General features: G+C 40.2%; 1 protein-coding gene and 1 pseudogene across 3 annotated transcripts in view; both read left to right on the top strand.

Moving 5' to 3' along the window:
• The first annotated feature begins 1,242 nt into the window (after positions 1-1,242).
• KCNQ5 (potassium voltage-gated channel subfamily Q member 5) overlaps positions 1,243-27,308 on the top strand; it is a 518,932-nt gene continuing 492,866 nt past the window's right edge. For 2 of the 3 annotated variants that reach the window (XM_019417734.2, XM_019417733.2), the window contains exon 1: positions 1,244-2,547. In XM_019417734.2, the coding sequence (XP_019273279.2) occupies positions 2,120-2,547 (428 nt within the window). In that variant the 5' untranslated portion in view covers positions 1,244-2,119. Of the gene's footprint in view, positions 2,548-27,308 lie in introns of all 3 variants that reach the window. The other variant, XM_019417732.2, reaches the window with a different exon arrangement.
• LOC128777939 (U4 spliceosomal RNA) lies at positions 20,248-20,330 on the top strand (annotated as a pseudogene).

Here is a 27,308-nt window from a genome sequence, read left to right as displayed (position 1 = left end):
TCTAGATCTTTCGCCCTGAAAGTCCAAGCACAGAAACTCCGCTGGGAGTCTAAATATAGCAACAGCAAACTCCCCCCACCCTCAGCTGGGGTCTCGTGCTGTTCTAGGATTGGAGAGCTTGCTCCAAGGCGCTCTCCGCATGTGCCTCGAATAGCAGGGCACAGAGCAATCTCTCGCACCTCCACAGTGCGTGGGTGTGAAGTGTATTAGGGGAAAGAGACAGTGACTCTGGGTACTGGTGGTTGCCTCACAGTCACGTGGCACCGCGGCCAGCTGCATCTAGCTGCTCCAGCTCTGAGCTAGTGACCGCCAAGAGAGGCTTGGGGGAAAAGGAGGGAGGGAAGCAGGGTCCAGCGGGTGACCAGGAGCCAGCGAGAGGGCTTCACGCAAGCAACAGTGTAACAATGCAAAGTAAAAGAAAGTAAAAGTAAAGCATTGAAATGCAGCTACTGCCAGAGGCAGAAAGGAGCTGCCGCGGGCGTGGGTGTGTGTACAGGAGGGAGTTGAGAGAGTCTGTATCCCCGAGGGGCGGAGACAGCAGAAATAAGACTTTTGCTTTAGTATTGCCTCGGCTTCAGGCTTCTAGAAGGAAAAGGCAGACGGAATCAGTACCTTGAGATCATCTGCTCTGGTGGAACCTTAGTTCTTTCTTCAGTCTAACGTGGTGGTTGTTTTCTTTCGTAATTTTGTGGGGGTGGGGGGTGAGAATCCACTCTTTCGGTAGAAGGTCCAAGCCTGGCTTCCTTTCAGTTTCCCCACGCTGACTGTGAGGTTTAACTGCTTATGCTTTATAATGCGATGTTGCTGAAGGCCAGAGGCCGAAGCCAGTGGCACCGTGGCCTCCCTCCTCGCCTAGGGCGCGCACGCTTTGGGTCCCCAGAGTGTCAGAGGTGGTGGGAGACTCAGCCAGCACTAAGTCGCCACATGTCTCTCACCGTGTAAGTTACAGCCTACAGGGGTGGGGGAAGGACCCCAAGAAGCCGGTGTCCTGGGCTCTCTTCCCTCCAGGATTTTTCTCCCAGACTCTGGGGCCGCCGCTGCCACTGCGGAGACTTAACAGTTTTGTGACTTTTTTCGGACTTAAATGGAGATTTCTTGACGAAGGGAACCCAGTTCGCTCTCCCGTGCTTTCGCGCCGCTGTCAGGCGAAGCCCAGGGGCAACTCCTTAACCGCGGAGGAGCCACTCAGTAGTTTTTATGCCCTCCCTACACTCCACCCCCCGGGCTGGGAAGGATGTCCAGTTACTCGAGGGCTTGCTGCCTGATGCTGGGATGGAAAGTCACAGCCCGAAAGCTGGAGTGAGCCGCGGGGAGATGCCCGCTGCCCGCCTCTCCGCCTTGGGAGTCGTGTCCTGCCGGTCTGCACACTGAACTGGCAGGGACCCTCCAGCTGTGCGGGGACCCGAGCGCCACTTCCCGGAGCGTCGCCCCACGCGCTCAGGTACTGGCTGGTACCTGAAGGGCAGGTCAGGGCCGTTCCACACACACACACACCCCTTGCGGAAAGGATAGCAGGACCTGGCCCGGCATCTTAGCGGCGGGAGTCAGCAGAGACCTGCATCTCCAGTTTCTCTTCAGGGCACGAGGCCGACTTACCTTCCGGACAGCTCCAAAGCCCCTGAGAGAACTCAACCAAACTCGCGCCTCCGAGAGGGGCTTTCGAGCCAGGGGAGGGGGCGGACGCAGTCTGGGCGTGGGGAATCTAGTGAGAGAGGAAAGGGGGGAGCCTGGGACTGGGTGTGCGCTGGGAGCGCGCGTGGGAGCGTCCCGCACTCCGCGGGTCCGGCCCTGGGGCACTTGGGAAGGAAGGGGCTCTAGCTGCGGTAATAAGAGGAAGCAAGGGAAACCCTCTCAAAGTGACGTCCCAAACAGGTCCTGATTTCGAATTCGAAGCTAAAGACTGCTAGAAATTGGGCCTCCTTCGCACACCCCTCTCCGCCCCCACCCCAAAGCCCCGGCGGTTTGCTGGCTGCTTGCTTCCCCGCCCCTAGCTCGGAGGTCGCGGGCCGGCGGGCGCTCCGTCGGCCGCGGCTTCCTCCTCGAAACCCGCCCGCGCGCATGAGGCCACTGCCCCCGCCACAGGCGCTGGCGCCCCCCTCGCGGTGCCCGTGGTGATGCCATGCCCCGCCACCACGCGGGAGGAGAGGAGGGCGGCGCCGCCGGGCTCTGGGTGAAGAGCGGCGCGGCGGCGGCGGCGGCGGCGGCGGCGGCGGCGGCGGGCGGGGGGCGCCTGGGCAGCGGCATGAAGGATGTGGAGTCGGGCCGGGGCAGGGTGCTGCTGAACTCAGCCGCCGCCAGGGGCGACGGCCTGCTGCTGCTGGGCACCCGCGCGGCCGCGCTCGGCGGCGGCGGCGGCGGCAGCGGCGGCGGCCTGAGGGAGAGCCGCCGGGGCAAGCAGGGGGCCCGGATGAGCCTACTGGGGAAGCCGCTCTCGTACACCAGTAGCCAGAGCTGCCGGCGCAACGTGAAGTACCGGCGGGTGCAGAACTATCTGTACAACGTGCTGGAGAGACCCCGCGGCTGGGCGTTCATCTACCACGCGTTCGTGTGAGTACCCGCGGCCCCCGCGCGCCCCCCGCCACGCCCGCTCCGGGGGGTCTATGTGCCTGGCCCCGTGGGACGCACTCCGCGCCCACGCCCTGGCCAGGCGCGCGCGCGTGCACACACACTCTCTCACACACTCGCGCGCGCACACGTGGTGGCTTTTATTTCTTTGCACGTGTTTATGGTCTTCCTCCTAGAGCCTTCTACCTCCCTCAGCCCCACCTCCTCCACCTCTACGGACTCAGCCGTCTCCCCTAACACACCCAATGAGCTGCCCCGCAGTTTTAGGCACCGAAGGCGAGAGCCGGGCAGACCTGGGACTTAGGCTGCGCGGATAATTGGGAGCGATTAGGTCCCGAGATACAAAAATTTCAACCGCGAGGGGCGCCCGGGAGCTGGGAAAGGCGAAGGGAGGATGTGCGCCGGTGTGAGGGCTCGTGAGAGTGTACTGGAGAGGTTAGGAGGTGATGCCAGGGTAGGACCGGGTAGTGAGAGGAGAAACGGACGGCTGGGTCCTCAGTCCTGGGGGCGGAGCTGGGGAAGCTGCCACTTGGTGGGGAGGGCAGCTAGGTTTTAGGTGCGCCCGGAAACACGCCTCGCCACCATCTCCACCACTAACGGAAAATCTGTCAGTGCGTGTAGTCCTTTCTGCTACCGAGATGGCTAAGGTCTAGAAAAGGCGAGCTGGGCGGGGCGAGGTGATGCTCTCGTGCAGTGGTAGAGGCCAGTGCCGAGCCTGGGGCTCCGGACCAAAGTGCGATAGCAGAGGCGCAAATGAGCCACCTGGGACAGGGATCAGGCAGTGGGTTAAGTAGGCATTTGTGCCTCCGAGTCAAAGTGCGTGTGTGAGTGTGTGTGTGCGTGTGTGTGTGTGTGTGTGTGTGTGTACGCCTTCACCATCTAGCAGAGAATGAATGCTTAATGAGAAAATGATTGGAAGCAAATGTTTATTTTTCCCTTAGGCATTTAAAACCTTTCAATGGCTTTAAAGTTTACTACTGTTTTTCCCACAAGGTCCATTCATTCAGTCTCCTGTTAGAGTTAGCTTTATCTGGACGTTTTAAGGTAGTTTTATGCCGTTACACCCTATCTAATTATTTCTCTTTTTTTCTCATTTGTCATCTCTTTTTAGTTTTTTCCCCCGTTTCTTATGTTAAAATGAAATATAAAGACATCAGCCTAAGGAGACCTGTAGAGAAGGTTTCAGGCACTCACTGATCCGTACCTTATTTCCTAGTAAAATAGGCTTTGAACACATAATCTAGGTTTCTTTTAGAAATGAGGCATGTCATCCAAACATAGTTCTCACCTGGGATGGAGGATTGGCATCAACAGCAAAAGCATTTTTTGAAATAACACGGAAGAAGGGGCTGGTTTTGTAAATAGGTGAACCTGGAATTTGACCATGTAGGAGTCAGGAAATTGGTGGAGTCTACAATTCGTGGGGCTCTGGTGTCTGGAAAATTTTACAGTCTCAGATTGATGTGAATATGTAGCATTAGGTAGAATATTCCAGCCAACTTTCCATGTTACAATGCACACAAGGAGAACACTGTGTAGCATCATTACCACATCAAAAGGTGTAACTTTTACTGTAAGATTCACATTGGTTTAGATGTGGTCAGTGTACTAAATGATAGACATAGAGAAATACTATGATACTTTTCATGTTTGTCCTTTCTGAGTTGATATATAATTAATCATGTTACCTAGCAAGCCAGATAAATTCTTTTAACCTGTCAGGGTCTATTAAAACATTTAGCAATAATGATCCGTGTTCAATTTGGCAGCAAAGTATATACTGTATGGAAAATGATTTTTTTTTTTACAAGCGTATGCTCAGAATATTTGTAGATTTAAATTTACAATACGATGCCATTGGTAAGTTTTAACTTTTGGTAAATTATGCACTGTATATTTGGATAGAGAGGCAACTTTGGCTGATGCTCATGTTTTACATATCCTAAGTTTTGCCCTTGAACATGAATGAGGATTTACTGTAACGCAACATTGTCTTTTCAATATATTGGTGTTTAACAGATTTTTATGGCCTTACAGAATTTAGAATCTTTAACAAATAATTTTTCAAGAGGCTCAAGTTTGGATAATTCTCTACTCACCACACTTCATATCAACCTATCAATCAATGCCTTTAGTGGTAGATATGAAATAAATTATGTGTTTGCCAATACCATGTGCTAATAGGAAGTCTTGCTTTATACATTTCTAGACTCTGAAACTGTAATGCTTGAGCAATTAGGTAGGGGTGCTAGATCCACATTAGCAGGGAGAGGGAATGGATAGCATCATCTTCTGGGAGGATTCTACAGAACTATAGCCCACCCTGAGGGACAAGCCATCTTTGGCAATTGCTTCTTACTGTTTATTTAGAGAGCTGACTTTACACATTAAATGAGTAAAAGTTACTTTGAGCTGTGAGTCTAACAAGACCATTAATAATAAAGGAAATTATATGAAAATAATTTCTAAAGCAGTGTAACTAATTCCCTGCCAGCCTGGGAATCCCCAAATCTTACTTTAATAACAGTGTTTGTAGCACATTAAGGTTCTTGCCAAGAGCAAGTGCACTGTGATTAATGAGGTACTTCAGGGATGGATTTACGTGGTCGACCAGTGTTTTCACTGCCAAAAAGCAAGAAAAGTATGTTTAAAGTTATATTTCAGGTAAAGACAAGTTTCTATTAAATATGTAAAAATCATTATTATAATGGCATTTTAATGGTATAAAATGTGTTTTCAAGTGTGTATATCTACTGATGAGATGTCTGGCAAGAGCAAGAGATGACCTACTTCAAATACTTTCTTCCAATCTTTATGAATTAGTGGGGATTAGGAGAGTCTGTTCCCTTACTATTCTTAAGGATTTACCAGACAGCTATGACTCCTCATTTCCTGTCTTCAGCTGTTCTTTGGCTTAATAGATGAACTATTCAAATATGAGGTGATATATTTATTTAAATGTTGTTTGTCCATTTTTTAAAATTTTATTTATTTACTTTGAGGTGGGGGGAGGGGCACAGAGAGAGAAGAGACAGAGGATCCAAGCAGGCTCTGCGCACACCCAATGCTGGACTCAAACTTACAAACCACGAGATCATGACCTGAGCAGAAATCAAGAGTCGGACACTTAACCACCTGAGCCACCTGGGCACCTCTGTCCATTTTTAATTCATCCTCTTTTTGGGAAAAGTTTAGAAGAATAATGGTGGTAGTAGAACACATGATAGGGCTTCATATATAAATTTGCATTGATGCAGCAAATGTGGTTCTAAAAAACAGCATGTTAAACAGGGTGCCAGATACACATAACCCTTACTTTGTCCAGAGTATCTTTGCCTGAGGTAATGCCATGGATCAGAATTTATAGATATTTTAAATTAGAAGAAACAGCCCACTCACCCAAGCTAAGAAATTGCAATTCATCCTTGACACCTTTGTTTTTATGAAACTTGGTCCTGCTGGCCATCCAAAAGATCATTAAATTCTGTGTATTCACCTTGTAAATATATTTCCTATCTATTCCCTTCTCTCCTTTGCTATTGCTACTATCCCTCTCTGTTTCTCAGTATCTCTCCATTGGATTATTTGTAATATTCTCCTGCTTAATTATCCAGCTTCTGTTCTCAGCCTTCCAGCTTTCCACTCTGGCACCATAGTGTTTTTCCTAAAATGTAAATCTTATCATATCATCCCCTTACCTATAACCTTTGGGGTGAGGGTCATAAATGTATATTAAATGGATTGAGGATGGTTAAGAGTTGGGAAAGTAGAGACAATAGTGTAGTAACCAAATTCCTTGGAACAGTACACAAGACACTCTATGACATGGCCTCTGTCCATCTTTCTTTCTTCACCTCCTAATGTTCACTCTGAGCTCCAGCCTTATTCCGTGTGTCTCGTTGCTGTGCTTTTGCTCATGCTGCTTCTTTTAATTCTTGCCACTCCATGCGTTCTGGCTATCTAACCCCTGCTCTTTCTTCAAAACACAGTTTAAGGATTGCTTCCTCTTAGACACATCTCCCCACTCCCAGGATAACTTAGGTGCCCCTTGTCTTAGGTTCTGTGGCACTTCAGGATGTCATTATGATGGTGCTTGCCCCACTGTTTTCTCTGTGAGCTATTTGGTCTGGCTCTCTCACAGGAGGGCAAACCTCCCACACAGAGATAAGGAAAACTACTTATCTCTGAATTCCAAGCACCTAGCAAGATGCCTTGTACCTAGTAGGTTCTCAGTAAATGCTTGCTTAATGATTAAGTAAATAATTTCTCTAGAAGCCTTTCACTGAGGAGTTTCCGAGTGAACTAAAGCTGATGGAACTACTAAATCTTTTTGATTTTCTTAGAAGATATTGATGACTGATTTTGAGGAGAAAGGTATGGAGCTGGAAGTGGGAGACCATTGCTTTGCTTCCAACTTTCCAACGAATTAGCTTTGTGACATGGAATAAACCATTTCACCATTTTGGGTATCCAAATCTGTATCTGTGAAATGGGCATGTCACTGTCCAGTGTCTGTGATGGAGCCAAGATGGTGGAGGATGCTGCAGATAGTCTAACATTCTATCACAAAGGGAAGGTATATTTGTAATAAGAAGGGATCTTATCTTTTATCATTTCCCTTCCTCATTTTTAGCTGCAGGACTGCTTCCTAAATGGTCAGTTTAAGTTTTCTCCTAACTCCTGGTGAGGTTGTGTGCCACATAGTAACCAAAGTGACCTTTCTAAAGAGTTAAACAGAATACATCACTCCTAGGCTTGGAGAAGGAATCAGTTTGTTGTCTGTCTCTACCCAACTCTTTAAAGGCAGGGACTCTTTCCATCTTGTCCTCTGCTGTATCACCAGCACCCAGCACAATGTCTGCCACATAGAAGATGCTTCTACTTACAGACTGATTCGCCTACTGATACCCCCAGTCTCCAAAGTATACTACTGACTTCCTGGTGGAAAACAAGAGTTTACACTACTGGTCGCTACCTGTGTCAGGACTCAATTAGACCCAATGAATGACTTTATTATTTACATATATATTCTATTCTGGATTAAAGCTATGTCCATATAAATTGATATTTGTCTTTTATTTTTACTCCTACATTCCTTAAACATCACCTATTTCCCTTACATGTAGAGGGGACTTATCCAAGTTATACTGCTGTATACCTTGCTAATAGGGTAACATAAAATGCTACAGATATATCCTTCAAATCGATTTGTTTTCAGAAATTTAAACAATGCTGTAGTATTTGAGGCTCATAGTAATATTGAATTAAAATATTGAAAGTGTTAAAATATTAGTATTGGGACTATTATGGCCTAAAGGAAATAAAACCTAAGAAAAAAACATTTCAAAATGGACTGAAGTCTTGATACAAGAAACACTATAAACAAGGAAGATTGCCAGCAGCCTTTTGATAATTGCTTGCAAAGAAGTGGTGCCAGTTTTAATTTTTAATTGCAAATGGCTATTTTGGCAGATGAAAATGCCAGCAGAGCATGTTTTATCCTAACCCAGTGGTGTGAAACGACTTGAAGTCCAATTGTTGAATAGCTGCAGTTCAGAGTTATGTTTAATGATTTGTAGATGTTTCCATTTTAATTTTCCTTTCTTCAACTATTTACAAGTATGCTATTTGAAGTTTTATTTTGTTGCAACCTGGGAGATAGATTGGCTTCACCATTGTATTTTTTATAATTACTGTAATTCTTTGATGGGTCTCAGAGTTTCAGCTGAGCCTTTTGATCCTTTGTTATCAGTGTGGCTAAAGAATGAGTTTCCTAAATGCTACTGACGTCATCTAATCCTAAACTTAAAGGTAGTTTGAACTTCTCCATTATATAAGCATATATATGCACACATATTCCATATGTATATTCCATACACATACCAATACACATACAATACACACACATACACTGTCAGTGAGCAGAGAACTTGTTCATGAAAATATTTACATGCACCTTATTTTTGCTCCTCTAAAAGTAAGACATCTGAATAAACTGCAGGTTAAAAAGAAAAAGGATCTTAAAGTTACTCTTGGCAATATGGAGATTATATCATAATTTTAAAGATATTTAAGTATATGTGGGCACTTGTTACAAACTCAGTCATAGTGTCTGTTGCTTCCATTTACCAGTGAGGTAATTCTAGAATCTCTACTCTTTCTTAGTCAGTGGTAGGATGATCTTTTATAATCATGTTATAATTTCTCTTTTCTTTTTTTAATAGTCAATTTAGTTTAATATTTAATTAACAGCCATTATGTGAATCAGTTAATGTGCTGGTTGCTGGTGGTTCAAAAAAGGGAATGATGTGGACCCTGACCTCAAGGAAATTCCATTAGGGAATATAATTACATTTGGATTCAATTATCAGTGTTATTGATTTGATAACTATGAGCAAGTTACTTCCAATAGTACTTACTAAATATGTAAAATAGGCATAATAATATTCCACCAAGGTATTACAGCATCATATAAATTATATGTGTATAATCACACTTAGAATGGTGGCTGTTAATAAAATTATAGAGAAAAATAGAAATAATGCAGTGGTGGGCTATATTGCTATTTTAAAGGTCTAGGATTTTATCCTGTAGGTGATAGGCAGTCTTTCAGTTAGGTGGGGTTTGAGCAGGTAATGATATTGAATTTCTATTTTAGATTGATCACTCTGTCAGCTCTATTAATGCTGGCTTGAAAGAGGAGATAGGAAAGCTTTTGAAACTGATGTTTCAACTTAGGCAAGAGATAATTTAGACTTGGACTGGGGCAGTGGTAGTAAAGATGGGGAAAAAATATGATGGAGTAGAAATGTATTAAAAATATGGTGATTAAGTTGAAATATGATGGAGTTGAAATATAGTTAATGAAGTGAATTTGGAAAATGAAGAAGAGAGATAGATTTGTTATTTCTGGATTCCTGGTTTGGGTGGTTGGCTAGATAGTGGGGCCATTAACTGAGATCACAAAACAGACAGTAGGGTGAGTGGAATGTTGGGGGTGATAAAATGAATTTAACAGTGGACATGTTGAGCTTTTAGTGCCTGGGACTTCCAGCTATATATTTCCAGCAGCTGTGAATAAAAATTTAAAATACATAAAAGCACAAATAAGAGTTAAAACTACAAGAAGTGCATGTAAAGAGAGAGGGCAAAAATAACTTAAGGATGGAAACCTGGGGAATACCAACATGTAAATGGTAAACAGAGGAAATAGGGGACATTAAAAGGAATAGACAGCAAGATAGATTAAACAAATGAACAATAAAACTATAAATAATCTATAAAACAATAGATTAAAAAAATGGTTAGATGGTCAGGGAAATCAAGGATGTTCCAAAAAGTGTGAAATGTAGACAGTGATTTAGAAAGATAAGGACTATGGAGTTACCATTAGATCTGGCAATTTCGAAGTCTTCAGTGATTTTGTAAGCTCACCAATTGTTCACCTTCAGTGAAGTGGTTAGGGCAAAAGTCAGAAAGCTCTTAATTGGGAAATGAGTCAGAAATGAAGAGACGAAACAGCAAATGTAAGCTATGTATTCAGTTAACCAGTTAGCAAGAATATGTTTCGAGAGAGATTGGAACACTAGCTAGAAGGAAATACAAGACTAAGGGGGAAAGCAAGAGAGAGTAAGTTACCATCATCAGTAGTCATTTTAATTATTGACCATGTACTGGACATTGTCCTAAATTCTTTGTGCACATCAACTCTTTTAATCCACAGAATAGCCCTAAAAGATACTATTAATATCATCTCCCTTTAATAGATCAGAATACTGAGGTAGGGAGAGGCTCAGTACTCTGTCTGAGGTCAGCCACTGAATTAATGGCAGAATAGGGCTTTGTACTAAGGCAGATTGGTTGAGAGCCCATGTTCTTAGCCATTATATCTTGATTGTGATGGTACCTGTGGGCCTAGGGATCCTCCTATCAGGTAGCTCTTTACAAAAACTGCTTTTGGGTCTCTTATAGATAGCTCTTAGCAATGTAGTGTATGCATAATAAATACTTGGTGAAAAAATGAACAATAGTTAAAATTCCTTATGAACTGGTACCAGAGAATTATATATAAATTAGTAGTATTAGGAATGTTTGTTCCTTTGTCTTCAAATTCTAACCAGCTCAAGTTGTAATTTTTCCATAAAGGTTTTCCTGATACCTTTGGCTTATTTCCTTACCTCTATTTACCCATTGCTTTTATTATTTAGACTATTTACTTTAGCCCTTAATTACATTTTTGCATTGACTTCAAATTGTATCATTTATCTAATTCTTCACAAATAATTTCTAAGGAAACCAAAGAACCTCTTTAGTATCTCCCAGATTTTCATTCTTTATTTTTAATCAAAATTCACCCTACCTATTGCTACCAATAAGATTGTTTGAATCTTATAATCTTTTGTTTTCCCAAACACGAATTTTAAGTTCTCCTAATTTAAATTGTAGAGCAATTTGTATTGAAGACCCAAATTGCTGTTATTGCTTCTTAGTACCATTCCCTATGAACATTAAATTTCTAATTTATACTTTCACTGCAGAATACCTAAGATTCATTTAAAAAGAACAGAAATTGCTTAAGTTTCATAATGGCTGAGCATAGAACTATTTTCTCCAAACTGAATTTACAGGATTTTATTTCTTTAAACTAATAAAATAAGCTTGTTTTCTTCATGCTAACATAAATACATTTCATTTCTCCTCCATGCTTGTCTCTGTCTCCTCTTATATATACATTTTTTTTTTCTGGGAGTTTCTTCTTTTCTCTCTCCCATTTGTTCCATTTTCCACCCTCCTGCCCCCAATTAATCTACTTTTAATTTTTTGTTTGTTTTGTCCTTCCTCTCCATGCACCCATCTTTTTAGAATGGTGTTTCTGCACGTTTCTTTATATCATGTTGTATAATTTAATTCTCTTCCTGTTAAAGGTGTCTACTCTTAATCAGGAGATGCATTGACTCTGTAATTGCTTACAAGCTCCAAGAGTGCACTGCTCCAAGATATAAGTAAACTGGGCCACCTAATTTACACATTGTATTGCAGTAATTAACAGAAGCCTCCAGAAAGATGTGAGGGCTAGAGACCTCTACTTTTCTTAGAGTTTTAGTTAAGGTCAAATTTCTTAGAAAATAAGGGAGTGAAGTCTTAAAATTGCTCTGAGGTTTTCTAATATCTATTTATTATTTATGAAATCTGGAAATATTCAGATAGATATACAATAAATAGTTTATAAAAAGCATATTTTTATATTGGAAACTGACTGCTATATATGGATGAGAAATAAATTGGAAATAATTTTTATTCCAGATGGAATTATAGAGAAAAGTACATTAAAGAAGTCTAAATATGTTTGTGATGTAAACAATAGTAGTTAACTTGAAAATATTCAACACATAGACTGCTATAGTCATGAGGGGTTTCCTTATTCATTGAGCCAAGAAGTAGATCAATAATTTGGCAGCAGAGAGCTGTACTTTTCCTCTTTAATTGAGATATTAAAGCATGGATTCAAAATGCAAGTGTCACAGGAGTACATATGAGATAGCAAACCACCTGTATTTTTTCCTACTTGGAAAATTTTCCAAAGCATAGACCATGTGAAAGCTATTTCCATAACCTTTTATAGAAGGGGAGCCTTCCATTTCTCTAAACCTTTCTCTCATACCTGAATGAATCTAGGACTAGATGGAATTGAGAATTTGGATTCTTCTTCTCACATTTTGAGTTGTTGGATACATTTCTCAGCTTTCTGATTTATTTTTTAATGTGTATTTAAAGAGACATTTTTTAATGTGTATTTATTTTAAGAGAGCATGAGCAGGGCAGGGGCAGAGAGAGAGGGGGAGAGAGAATCTCAGGCTCACTGTGGAGCCTAACACGGGGCTCAATCTTAAGACTGTGAGATCATGACCTGAGTGGATATCAAGAGTAGGACACTTAACTGACTCAGACACCCAGGCACCCCTCACCTTTCTGATTTGTAAAGTTAGGACATAATTTGGAATATTTGTTCAATAACCTGACCTCTTACTATATGTATGATCCTGAGTAGGAACTACCAGGACTAAATGGAAATAGAACACAACCTGTTCTCTCAAGAAATATTTTACTCCAGAGGGATATTAGTTTACTATTTACTGAGCTAAAAAAACCATTTATCTGAATTGACTTAGGATAAAAGCAAAGGTTGGCCCTTTTCCAGCGGCTTTTAGCTGTTGCTGCTATTGAAAGGGTTTACAAGGTAAACTCCAGAATCACCATATAAAGAACTGCTGATTACCAGTTCTCTTGACCCCTTGGGAAACTTTGGTGTTCAATTGCCTGTACAGGTGGGCGTTCTGCTCAGGGCATTCCCACACAAAGACCAAATACAGGAGTTCCCACTGATCATAGTAATTTCCAAAGAGTGGTAATTAAACTAGTTAAACTAAATGTTCTAGTTAATAAAACATTCTGAGTATGTTTAATTTGCTCCAAAGTATTTTTAAAAATAGAAAAGAAACCAGTGCTGCTTCATAATACTTTGTTTAGGAATGTAATTTTTTTTTCTCCCCAAAATGGCTGAAGAACAATAACGTAAGCCAAAAATTTGTTGTTGTTGTTGTTGTTTACATCAAATGAAATGCCTGTCTTCAGTATATATGCAAGTTTCTAATATTGTTAACTTCTTTATTCTGGTACCTGGAAGGAAAATATTATACCCAGCTTTCCAGAGGGTCTAGAATTCATTCATTCATCCATTCATTCTTGGATTCATTCATTCAATAATTGAATGTCCACTGCATATCCTGTCCTCATGTCCTTGGAACACTTTGAAAATACTGCTTTGCATCTGATTGACTTTCTCTAGGCATGTGGAAAATGGCTCTCTTCTTCAGCTTTCACTTCAGAATAAAAGTAAGATCAGTAAGTGGAAGAATTTGTGTTCATTGTGATCTCTAAGGTGCTTTTCACTCATCTCCTTAAGACTACAATCTAACCTTCAAATATATTTCTGAGCTAGATAAGCAATCAAGTTAAGGAATTACAAGGTGAGATTAAATTAGTTTTAAATTTTCCATGCCAGATGATAAAATCCTATAGCTCTGTTTTGCTTCATCAAATGGAAAAGGTAGAGAAGCTGAATGGCAATACAAAAGACTTTGAGGGAACCCATTTTTAACCTTCAAGATAGGATCTTGAACCCAAGGAACATTTACTCTTAACTCTTGCTGTCCTTGAGAACTAGATACGACAGTCACTTTGTTTAGGAGCAACATTTTACCAAGCCTGCACAAATTGGTATCATGGTTTTTGTTTTCTTTTTCCTTCAGAAGAAAGCCAGATAAGGTCTTTTAGATTCAAGTCCACCAAAAGAGAAACACAATGTGATGTTTCAAAATCACCCCCAAAGGAATGAGCTACCCTAGTTATGTTACCTTACTTCAATCTTAAATTGAGATAGTCCTGCAGACCTTCCAAAGATAAGACAAGAGACACAAAAGGGAAGAAAAAAGTATCCAGTCATCACATTTGTGCCAATCATGTTGACTTCTAGGTAGTCATTCAGGCCACCGGTTTGGTTTGACCATCATGCTTCAGTGGCCTGTTATTGTCTTCTCTAAGAAGAAGGGAATAGTAGTCATCCCACTGAAAGTATAACTTATCTTTAGCAGGAAAGATTCTCTTACATGGTTCTAGAGTGTTCACTTCCAATGTTGGACTTGATGAGTTACTTCACAAATTACTGTTCCCAAACTAGTTGGGTCATGTTTCCAAGAGCTATTTTCCAGAGGTCATGGGTATGGGGTTTCATTCCAGGCTTTGGGGCAAGAAGTAGATAATAAAAATAAGTTTATAGATGGTCCTAAGTGAGGGAGCCTAGTCAACCTTAAACAAGAATAATCAAGACGTTATCATCACATTGTGCTGGAGAAAACATAATATTCCTCTAATTCAGAGGTAGTTATCATAACTCACAAGTGCTATCAGTGAGAGATTACCTATTTTTCCTCCAAATAAGGTTAAAGGCAATTACCTGAAATTTTTTTTCTCTTTTGTTGGTTGTTGGTCCAAAGTCCCTTTTCACATTGCAATCTTAATATAAGTTTGCAAAGCACATGATAATACATTTAAAAGACCTATTCACAGTAACTCTGTTATGTTTTATTTTTGTTCTTGTTTGTTTTTATTTTGCCTCAAGAGCCACACATAAAGTGAGTGGTTACTCCAGAATAATTGTCTGGGAGTGGTATGGCCACATTGCATGACAAGGACTTGGCCTGGAGTGTTTGCTCTGAGAGTGTGAAGGGGCAGAGAATAGAATTCAAAGGGAGAACTGGAGGTCTTAGTCCTTGATCAATTTTTGGTAGGAAAAAGAGATAAAAGAATTAAAGGTTTCGAGGTTTCAAGCAAATGTGACTATGGCCGAGTAGAAGTTGCTTAATTCTGTTTTAGGGAGAGACGGGATGCATGAGTGGACACGTTTGGGCATTGGGAGAGAAAGACTGAGGGTCATTAGTTACCAATGTGGAGGTGATGGATGAAAAAATAATAAAGGTGTTGGGAGAAAAATGTAGCAAGAGAGGTTTAGCAAATAGTGCCATGTGGGGAGAAAAGAGGGGAAAGAGGGGTTTGTGAAAGGGACGGAGAGGAGGAAGACCAGTGCCATACAGCATCCAAAGGAGAACCAAGACTCAGAGAAGGATTGCAGTGGGGCGAAATATAAAGAAGAGAAATGAAGATGTCAATGTAAAAAGTAGCAATAATATGGAAAGCAGGATAAAGGGAGAGGGGCCAGAACCTACAAGAAAACTCAGTGATCTAGGAGTGAACAGCATTTGCAGCACTATGTGCTAGGAGGACATCTGGTATCACAGGGGGAAAAATCATGTCCTGGAAAAAGGGCCAAAATAACTCAACAACCCGTTACAATGCAAGTATAGCAGTCAGCATTTCAAAAGGCATCCACAGGATGAGGGGTGTCTCTGAAGGTATGGAATGGGGACCTCAGGGGAGAGGGTGGTATTCAGAGAGCTTCCTGTGAAAGCAGGGAAATCTGGCTTGAAAGGGGTTTTGCAGTCCCTGAGAGAGATGCTGATAAGTGCCAAGCAGTTATAAAGAGTTTGAGATAAGGCACCAAACAGTGCTTGGAGGGGAAAAGAAGGAGACAGATTAGGCTGCAGAATTGACAATTGAATGGGTAGAGAGAGAGAATGGTAGATTAGAGAGCAGCAGTGTAAAACTAAACCTTTCTTTATTTCCCCAAGCAGCTGGAGGTGTGCACAAGTATAAAAACCTAGGGAAAGGGCCCCTCTAGAAGAGGAAAGATGAATGTAATTGAAGAGGAACAGATCCTAGAAAAAGAGAGATAGGGATTTATGGTAAATAAACAGTTTAAGGCAGCAGCCAGAGGTGAATAACATGATTTCTTAACAACTGCAAGGCCCTGATGGAGTTTGGCATAACCAGGTGGAAGACTCAGTGTGTGTGATTTGGAGAATCTCTCTGACGGTGGTGTGCAGAGGAGATTTAAAAAGCAGATGGAGCCATAACCCAGAGCTGGCAACTGTGTCTAGGGAATGAGAAATGCTCTAGGAGTCACACACACTAAACGCGGGTGACCTTGGGCAAATCACTAACTTCTCTAAGCACCAACCATCTGAAAAATGTAGACATGATAAATGTGGAAATGTACAAGTTATGAAAGCTCCTTATATAATTGCTGGCGCGCGCGCGCGCACACACACACACACACACACACACACACACACACACTCGCACACACATGCACACACACACACACAATGGTAGTTTTTATACTTCCTAACCAAATATAGTCTTTTAGCTTCTTCAGAGGAGGAGATACTGCAATAATAAATACATGTAAAAACGTGTTTAGTGAATAAATGAGTGAATAAATGAATTACCACAATATATTACTTATTTTACAACAGCATTGTATTTAGTGCTAAGATTAGACAGTCAGAAATTTCCCTTTGTCTGTATAAGCTTTTTTAGCTTGAGCTAAAAGATTTTTCTCAGGAATCAGGAAATATTTTATAGTGTCTTTATTTTTGAATACTTGGATAAAGGCACATTCTTAAAGCTTAAATTTGAAAACACTGTCAAAGACTACTGATATGACACATTTAAGTAATAAGATTATAGAGCTGGAAGGACCTTTGGTAACTGCTCTAACACTGTCTTTTTTTTAGATGGGAAAACTGAGACTCTGCAAAAATGTTGAGTAACTTGCACAAGACCAGTCATTTACTATCAGAGCAGCACTGGTGGCCAAACTTTCCCATTGCCCTTACAGAAATGACTTCAGTTATAGGTCTTGTGATCTGCCCTCACCTTGCTCTACTGAAGATTCTCTATGGTTTTTAACATATGAACAAAAGAAGTGAACAATGACATTCATTAAAAATACTATTGTTTGTTCAACTATTATGTGAAGAGTAATCTTTAAAAAATTTTTTTTAATTTTATTTTAGAGAGAGAGAGAGAGAAAGCAGGGCAGAAGGGAAGAAGGAGAAAGAGAGAATCTTAAACAGGTTGCAGGCTCAACAAAGAACCTGACACAGGGCTCGATCCCATGACCCTGGGATCATGACCTGAGATGAAATCAAGGGTCAGACACTCAACTGGCTGAACCACCCAGGCACCCCAAGAATAATCTTTTAAAAAGCATTTTCTCTTTCACTCTGTATATTATCAGAGAAAATATTTCTCTCTTTTACAAATTTCTAAATGCCAGAAAAGGGTATTAATTTTTATGACCTTTCTTCTAAAGAAGTTGAATTCTGAAAAAAGGGTCTCTTTGGGGGTTAAAATATATATTGGCTTGTTCTTTAAAGGCTCCAATAAATGAATAGATCAAGTAAGATACTAATTAATACTTAGTACTTTCAGTTGCAGCACTGTGGTTTCTTTCAGATATCAAAATCTGGGGAGAAATATCTCCAGAATTCCAGCAAGTGGGAGTGGGAAAAGCACATACAAACATTATATGAGGATTCCAAAAGCCTCCCTCGCTCCCTCTTGCTGTCTTTTTTTTCTTTCTTTCTTTCTTTCTTTCTTTCTTTCTTTCTCTCCTTCTTTCTTTTCTTTTCTTTTCTTTTCTTTTCTTTTCTTTTCTTTTCTTTTCTTTTCTTTCCTTTCTCTTTTCTTTCTTTCTTTCTTTCTTTCTTTCTTTCTTTCTTTCTTTCTTTCTTTCTTTCTTTCTTTCTTTCTCTCATACACTCACACATACACACACACAAGCAATCTCACTAGTCAGATTCATTAGTGAAAGCAAATGTGTTCATCCATAAGTTCAAATGAACTTGAACACCTGTATTTAAATGTGCCATGTTAAAGAGACCTAGCACCCAGATTATATGCCCAAGAGAGCCTGGGCCATGACATACAGGAGCAGCAGGGAAAGATGACCCCAACTTCTGGAAACTCCTTGCCCTACTTCATGAGAAGTGAGGCACCTCTCCAGCTTTGCAGGTACAATATATATTTCCTAATGTGAATGCCTAAAATTAACTTAAACTTGATTTCTGCCCTCCTGGTATTTTTTTTAAGTTTATTTATTTTGAGAGAGAGAGAGAGAGAGAGAGAGGAGTAGGGGGGGGGACAGTCAAAGAGAGAGAGGGAGAGAGAGAGAGAGAGAGAGAGGGAGAGAGAGAATCCCAAGCAGTCTCTATGCTGCAGCACAGAGGCAGGGCTTGAACTCACGAACCATGAGATCATGACCTGAGCCAAAGTCTGATACTTAAATGACTCAGCCACCTGGTACCCCATCTTTGACTATATCAAATGTACTTTTTGTGGTTAATGTTATCATTAGAAAATTAATGGTTTCATTAATGAATTATGAGAGTAAAGGAATTTTGGTTACTGTTTAAAATTGTTGGCTTATAGGGGCACCTGGGTGGCTCAGTCGGTTGAGCATCTGACTTCTTCTCAGGTAATGATCTCACAGTCCATGGGTTCGAACCCCACATCGGGCCCTGTGCTGACAGCTCAGAGCCTGGAGCCTGCTTCTGATTCTCTCTGCCCCTCCTCACTCATGCTCTGTCTCTCTCACTTTAAAAAAGGAATAAATGTTAAAAAAAATTAAAATTGTTGGCTTATAAATGGCAATTTTTTGCATGAATCTTGTATATATACATTGAGAGTTTGATGTGCTCTACATGCTCCTCTAGGCATCTTCCCTGTAGATAGGAAAATTTTGAGGCAGAGAAGTGACTTGGAGAAAATGAAAAGCTCTCATTTATTTTTATCAACAATCCTTTGTGCTCTAAATTACTCCCGTGGTTTTTAATACCAACAGTATTTTTTCTCAGTCATCATAATCTCGACGTGGTCCTGATTCAGAGGTACTTCATTCACTACTCAAAGCTTCTTCATTCCTTACCCAAACACAGGGATGGGAGTGGGGGGAGGCAGATAAAGGAGAGGCTAGATTTTCTTTGACACATGGCTCTTGCAGTTTTCCTTAAGAATAGGGTTGGTTTGGTGCCACAAGACAAAGAGCAGTTTACAGAGCACTTCACATCTGCTCCCTTTGGTCATGGAGCAGATCTGTACACAAATGCAGAGCACTTACACTGACACTCAAATAAAGGGATCCTATAGTTATGAAACCCTGACCTTACCTATGGAAGAAGGTCTGATTATGTGACATCTGTTTGGTTTTTTTTTAATTTTTTTAATGTTCATTTATTATTGAGAGATGGAGTGCAAGTGGGGGAGGGACAGAGAGAGGAGGAAACACAGAATCTGAAGCAGGCTCCAGGATCTGAGCTGTTAGTACAGAGCCCTACGCGGGGCTCAAACTCACAAACCGTGAGACCATGACCTGAGCCGAAGTCGGCCGCTTAACCGACTGAGCCACCCAGGCGCCCCTGATTATGTGACATTTGTTAAACATGCTCAGTGTGGTAGCTGCTGCTCAGCCACATCAAATTCGCAGGCCAAATCCACACCCTATGTAATAATACCAATCTGCTAAACATTTTTGATGGCTCTTAAGACAGCTGCAGCTGTTAGGTATTTGTTACAGAAGCCAGAATTCTCTTCATTCAGAGATCTGTGTAGTTTGCAAAGATGTAAGTATAAGAATGTTTCCTGAAGCATTGTTTTGTCATTAAAAGAAAATTCTATCATTATCAAGTAGTTAAATCAACAATGGCAAAATTGTCCAAGGGAAAACTGCATTCTTCTAAAAGAAGGAAGTAAATGTGCATGACATGGTATGTCATGATTTCTAAAATGAATTAGTAGGTAAAAAAAAATCAAGATATAAAATAGTGGATATAATGTACATAAGTATCCATTTTTGTAAATTAAAAATGTGCACACTAATAGATTCTCATTATTTGTGGTTTATAGTCTATAAAGTCACTGTAAACACTGAGTTAGTGAATACTGAATCATTGCCCCTAGCAGAAATACAGGGTTAGGTTCATTATTATTACTATTTAATATGTAATTGTTTTATTAATATTGAACTCATAGTGAGTAGTACTATAACTCATATCTAAATGAAGCTTACCTTACATGTATTTTCTCTGGAAAGCACACCATAGCTTACTTGTACTTAAGAACTAGACAGTGACAACAACAACAAAACACCCTAAAAACAAAAACAAACCAACCACTAGACAGTGCTTCAGCACTATAATGGGGGCCTTTTTAAACAGTGAAATCAGCTTTGCGCAGTGGCAGTATCGTAGCCAATGAGGTTTATCCGAGGCGCGATTATTGCTAATTGAAAACTTTTCCTAAACAGTGAAATCACCTTCCTCTCAAAAAAACAACAAAAAAATTAAAAACATGGTATTAAATGCACCTTGAAAAGGACACTTGTTTACAATGGGAGCTGAAACAAGAAGGCAGAGAATTGCTTTCTTCAGTGTCAGTTGGGAATGTGGCTTCAGTAGACATATTTGGGGCCACCTTTTTCATGTCTACATGTGATCATGAGTGCCCAGCGAGCACTGATTTTAGGAGTAGGAAAATTCACAAATATGGAATCTGCAAGTAATGAGGATCAGAATATATGTGTGCACACACATACACACACGCCCCTTTGTGTGTGTGTGCAAATGGACGGTTCCTCAAAGGACTGTAAGAAACTGCTAGATGGAACTGTTAGAGAATAAGACTCCATGGCAGAAGTAAGACAAGGTGCACCTTCCATTGTAACTCTCTCTCTGTCCCATGTGGCTGTTTTGTGTGTGTGTGTGTGTGTGTGTGTGTGTGTACGTGTGTGTGTACATAACATATACTTCTTCTCTGTCCTCTCTTGCCCTCCTCTACCACCACCACCATCTTTATTCTTCAACAAGCTGTATGCATTTTCTGAGGAGCTATAGGGATAAGATTTTATTTTAGCTAAATTTATCATAGTGAATATACACTGAATCAGGCTCTTGGCAAAGTTGGCCAATATAATTTTGTAAAGGAAGCGTGTTTTACAAATGTTAAGTATGACACTCAGAACATGAGTTCTCCGGGTAATTTGTGTTACAGAATATTACCCTATTTCCTAGCACCCTAAGAAAGCCTGGACTTTAGGGCACTTTAAGTCTGCCAAATACCCTTGCTTAAATTCTTAGCACAGGTTGTCAGATTGGAGGCTTAATAAGTAGAAAACTACTTAAATAATATTAATGATGTTAATAATGACAACTATCAAGTTGGTATCTGACATATGTGTGGAAATTTTCTTCAGGTAGAATTCCAGTTTCTCGTCTCCTTTCACCTCCCTTGTAGAACAGAGGGGGTGGCAAATCCCCAGGTTTAGTCCCTTGGCTTTTTGCTGGGCTCAGAGTTCTCGAGTCTCCCTTCCACAGGATGCCCAGAACTCAAGAGCATCCATTTCTGACTTGTCCTCAGCTCATATGCTTGGTTTCTTGGGTTACTTTGAAGTCTTGCCTTATAACTTATAACTTTAGAAAAGAGGGAAAAGTTTTAATTTTTTCTGTTTCCTTCCTTGCATATGCCATGGCATTCTTTTCTTTTAGCACCTATGAAAAGCCTAAATAGAAAGTAATCTCCCTGAAAATCTTTCTTCCTAATTAATCTAGAGATTTTCACCTCTGCTAGGTACTTCCTGTGATGTACTGTAGTCCTGGTTAAAAGCAAACGGAAGCTAAGCTGACAATGGGTTAAAAAAGAAGATATATAAGTCATGCTCATTATTAGTTATATCTGGGATTCACTGGTATTAATGGCTTCCCATGGACTGTCACCTTATGCCCATTATTTGTAATCAAAAGTAACTAAAATTTCTGTGTAATTTGGTTTCTGCCAGCAGTGTTTCGTCCATCATTCTGTCTCTTCTCAAACATTGAGAATATTGTCTTTGAAATATGTTTGTATGCGTATACACATATATAATCAAAATGTGTGAAAACACTCCTTCATTTGAAAAAAATTTGAAAAAAAAAAGTCATGCTCATTATTAGTTATATCTGGGATTCACTGGTATTAATGGCTTCCCATGGACTGTCACCTTATGCCCATTATTTGTAATCAAAAGTAACTAAAATTTCTGTGTAATTTGGTTTCTGCCAGCAGTGTTTCGTCCATCATTCTATCTCTTCTCAAACATTGAGAATATTGTCTTTGAAATATGTTTGTATGCGTATACACATATATAATCAAAATGTGTGAAAACACTCCTTCATTTGAAAAAAAATAACAGGCTTGTAAAGAATAACTTTAGCAACAAATGGTAAGTTTATTTTAAGAATAAACTTCATAAATGTATGGACCTCTAAAAATAAAAATAGTAAGATTTCTCAAACATTTATTTTCCTTACCAAATATGACAGTTATCTACAAGTGGAACAGATTGTAGTTATTGCCAATCCTATAAAACCACAAGGGTTTTAGGAAAAAGCATATGGATATCTATTGGTCTTCATGGGTTACAGTTGCATCTGTATATGGGAACCTTCAGTGAAACTAAAAGGGACCTTTTTGGATCAGAAGTGGTGTGAGTGAGTGTGTTCCACTGGTCAAGGCTTTCTTGAGTTACTGAGGATGACTTCTGGATCGTAACTGGTTGGCATCAAGTTCTCTGTGATTGGTTTTAGTGTCGTTTGTTCCATGACTGTACATTGTAAAGTGTTACTGGTGCCCATGAGCAAGTGCACAGCCTAGGTGCATTGTCCCAATTACAAATCACCATCCAGCCATGACTGTAAACCCTGACATATGAGTCACCATTACTTTGTACACTTTAGTCACATATGAAAGGGTTCTTTTTGCTTACTAGCCCTTGTAAAACTCTCTAATGAGTTAGAATACTCAAATGCACATAACTGTCCAATTATCTTCCTGTAAACAGAGCCATGTGCAAAATCAAACCATCATTAGAAGGTGCCTTGGTAAACATAAGCACAGAACAATCAGATTTCTGGTCAAGTCTTGTAGCTCTGGAGTCAATTGCTTATTCCTATTTTGATTCTATGTAAGGGATGTCAGTAGATTGTCTCCCATTAACACTTCCTTTTGAAATCTCCATTGCCTAGGCCAGGGGTCAGCACATTATGGCCCACAGGCCACATTCAGCCTGCTACCTGTTTTATAAATAAAGTTTTATTGAAACACTATCATGCACATTCATTTACGTATTGTCCATCACTATTTTCACACTACATCAGCTGGTTTGAGTAGTCCCAGCAGTGACCTTATGGCCCACAAAGCTGAAAATGTTTACTCTCTGGCCTAGGCTGGAAAACTCTGTTTTCTACATTGTGTCATTTCCCTGCTGGCACGTGACTTATGGACACATGGGATGAAAACATAAACATGGTGAGTCAATTGTCAGTAGAGTTAAAATTTAAAGGATGCCATTAGTTGGAGTTCAGGTCATGATCAATAAGGGAGAGTGCAATGTGAAGTTAAGAGGGAGCAGAAACCATGAATGAAGCAGAGGAACCTGGTCAGGAGACCAAGGGGGCCAGAACAGAGCCAGAGAAAACCACAGATGTTCTAAGATGAGAGAGAAGAAAACCATATAGTCTTCAGAGATTAGCTTGTTCTTTGAGCCCCCAGGGTTTCTGACAGCTGTCCAATAGACAGGCATATGTACATAAACCTTATAAAGGAAGGAGCTATTTCATATGAGGGAAGACGCTCTTCTCCTGGGCAATTAAAAGAAAGGGACTAAAAGAAACCATTATGTGTTTGGCCATCATGGGACAAATTTAGTTCTTTATGGGAATTTATAAGTTTCTATGGGAATAACTCCCCTTTTAGACCTCAGTATTGACAATAAACACTAATAGACTAACTTGGGTAGAAAAGTCACTTGATATAGTGGACAAGGGCTGTGTTGATAGAAACTCAAATGTAATGTTGACTGCAGTATGAAGATATCTCACACTTAATAAAATTAACATTTCCTCTTTTATTTCATTTGTTCAGTCATTCAGTAAATATTAAAGACTTACTAAATGCAAAGAACTTGTACAGTACAGTATGATGAATGAGAATATGTACATAACAAGGCCTACTCCTGGGAAACATAAACAATCTTGTAAGAAAGTTGAGCCAGATACACCAATTACCATACAGGGAAACCAGCAGTAATTAAATTAAATAGTAAATATTTATAACAGACTTATTATGTGCTAAGCATAATGCCAGATACCATGGATACCAATATGGATGAGGCTGAGCCTTTGACCTTGGAAGAACAATAGTGCTATTCGTAAGAAGGGAGAATTCCTTCCTGCCACAGAGACCAGGGAAGGCATCATTGGGTCTTGTGCAGATGGGCACATGAGATATAACTAGAATGTCCATCTAACTAGAATGGTGGAAGGAATATATATTAATATATCCACAAAGAGAATGATGGATAAATAGTTGGCAGTGTGATCATACAATAAAATACCATCCAGGAGTTGAAAGGAATGAACTAGAGCTATATGAATTAATATTGGTAAATCTCAAACTTACTGAGCCAAAAATAAGGTGTGACAACATTCTTACACTATGAGAGCACCTATATAATGTTTTAAAAAATGGGAAACCAATACTTACAGAATGCTCAGGCTAGTATACATATGTGGTATAAATATTTTATTGCTTAGAAGTGATACATAAAAGGATTGCTTTTAAATGAGGGATGAAGGAGAGAACTGAGATTAAGGAGGATATGCTGGGTTTCAAATGTATCTGAATATTTTAATTTCGTTTCTTTTAAAGGCCTAACTCTAAAAGAAATACAGACAAATGGGCGATGGCTACATGGACATTCATTATATTATTCTCAGAACTTTTCTGTTTGAAATATCTCAGAACAGTAAAAAAAAAAAAAAAAAAAAAAAAAAAATCCTAAATGTATTTATATGGAGACATACCAAAGAAAGGAAATGTGAATGGTCACACTCAATTTGCCAGGCCAGATGATATGGATTAGGGCCCAGTTTTAGCTCTGAGCTTCTCAGTTTTGTGTGCTTAATCGGATTAGTCAACCAAGTGAAATCCACTTTGTGATAGAGTCAAGGCACCACTTCATGTGGTCAAACTCATAAATGAAACCTGGAGAAGGCTATGTTTCAGCAGAGCCTTTGTCCTGCCCACAGGTGTGCAGCTGTGCAGAGCTGGACAGCAGCAGAAGGGATTTGAGAACTGACTGGCAAATAATGTCAGGAATCCTTGGCCAACACTTCTGCTACAAAGGCTAAGGTTTCAAATGTTTTTGGGCCATAGCTTCTTTCAGAATATGAAAAAATTATGAACCATCTCCTTAAACAAACACGCACGTGTGTGTACGTACACAAGTGACTGCATTTATTTCAAGAAGTTCTGGGGCGCCTGAGTGGCTCAGTCAGTTGAGCATCCGACTTCAGCTCACGTCATGATCTCATGGTTAATGAATTGGAACCCTGCATCAGGCTTGCCGCTGTCTACGCAGAGACTGCTTCAGATCCTCTCTACCCACCCCATCCCTCCCCACTCTCTATCTCTCTCTGTCTCTCTGTCTCTGTGTCTCTCTCAAAAATGAACAAACATTAAAAAAAAAAAGTTCATAGACCATGGGATCTGAAGTGATAACCTTAGATAAATTTGGTCAAATCCTCCAGTGAAGGCAACTAATGGCGCAGTTTCTGTGACTATTTACAGGCCCCTGGAGACAGAGCGATAGACTCACAGTGAGCTTGTGCCACTCAATGAGACTTTGTAGGTGCATTGACTTAAGATACCCTGTTAACTACCATCAATCTCAGAGCACAAATGACCAAAATATACAGAATCTGTCCTTGTTCTAATTGTTTTATAATGGTTCTTGATGGTTCTTTAAAGAAGGAAGCTCCTCGGCATAGAAAATTCTTCAGCTAGTTCTGTCACTTCAAATGCAATCACTAGGATGGTGTAATTCAGTTGAAGGATTACATGTGAAAGGAAATTCAGATGACAAGCAAATTCTTGGCAACAAACTCTGACCACCAATGCAGAATATGACTAAGGAATGAAATTTTTAGTAAAAGGTCAGAGACAACATGAACTTAACACATTTTTATTCACCAGGTGGCAAATAGAAATGAAATTCCAGAAGCTTGGTTCATTGAATAAATATTGCAGTGACTGACATATCCAAATATACTTAATACAGACAGTTTCTCATTGCAAGTGTTATGTTTTTTTCTGTTATGCATTTTTATTCATGATTTAAATACTTAGTGGCCCTTTTATAATATGGAGCTCCATTTTCCATTCTTCTGAAATGACATTTACAGTTTGATCAGACAATTAGAATGCACTTGTGTGAGATATAAACTAAGTTTCCTTTTCTTGTTTTCTCTTATAGTTTAATCTGTATTAGATCATTCTTCTAGTAATTGTTAGTAATTGTTGTTCTAATAATTTAACCATTTTTTCCCCTCTGAACTGGCTGACTAGCTAAAGTATATAAAAACAGTGACTCATGGACATCTATTTTGAAATAACCAACATAAATAGGTGCAGTCTGGTATACCAAATTTTAAACAACTGTCCAACCAAATGAAATGCAAAAAGAAAAAAAAAATACTGCAAATGCCTTGAAATGTGTGTTTCAAGCTGACTTTCAGAACAGGTCTACATTTATATAGCTGTGTAAAAATCAAAGAAGAGAAACCAGAAATTCCAGAATATTTTCAAACTGGCTTAGACATTTTGACACTTTACTATTTTTCTCTGCCAGGGAAGTAAATGAATGGCTTGCCCTCTGGGGAGTAGTGCATTTAAAAGAGAAAATATTTTAAATTCTTACTTTGATGGAAGAAAAAAAAGAGTTCTTAATGGTTTCTTTTTTAGGGGGAGGCAATATATGTGTATGGGAGGGCACAGTGAGATGTCTTTATGTAGACTCTTATAATTATTCTTTTTTTCATTCATCACACATTTACAAGGTAAGCGCTGATGATATGAAGTTGAAAGAAAAGCTCCCTGCCTTCAAGTAGTTAGAGGTTTAAGGGAGAAACTGAAGAGACAAGACAGTGTGCTAACAGAATGAAATAAACAGTAACTAACCTTGTGGGACACAGTGGAGAGGATAGTCAGGGGAGGTGATGCTTATTTGGTGGATGAAAGATACAAAGGGTCAGCCTGTTTGAGGGGACATGTAGGAAGGAACAGGAACAGAGGCCAAAGGCAGGAGAGAATGTTTTGTGAACTGCTTTTGTGAACAGTAGATAGTACCGTGTGCAGGTGAGGTAAGAGGTGAGATTTCTGCCTTCTTAGAGTCTTGTTCTCATACCATTTGT

Source organism: Panthera pardus, unplaced genomic scaffold (assembly GCF_024362965.1).
Source record: "Panthera pardus isolate Hobbes unplaced genomic scaffold, ASM2436296v1 HiC_scaffold_17, whole genome shotgun sequence".
NCBI lineage: Eukaryota > Metazoa > Chordata > Mammalia > Carnivora > Felidae > Panthera > Panthera pardus.
The sequence above is the reverse complement of the archived record's forward strand: the minus strand, read 5'-3'. Positions and strand labels throughout refer to the sequence as shown.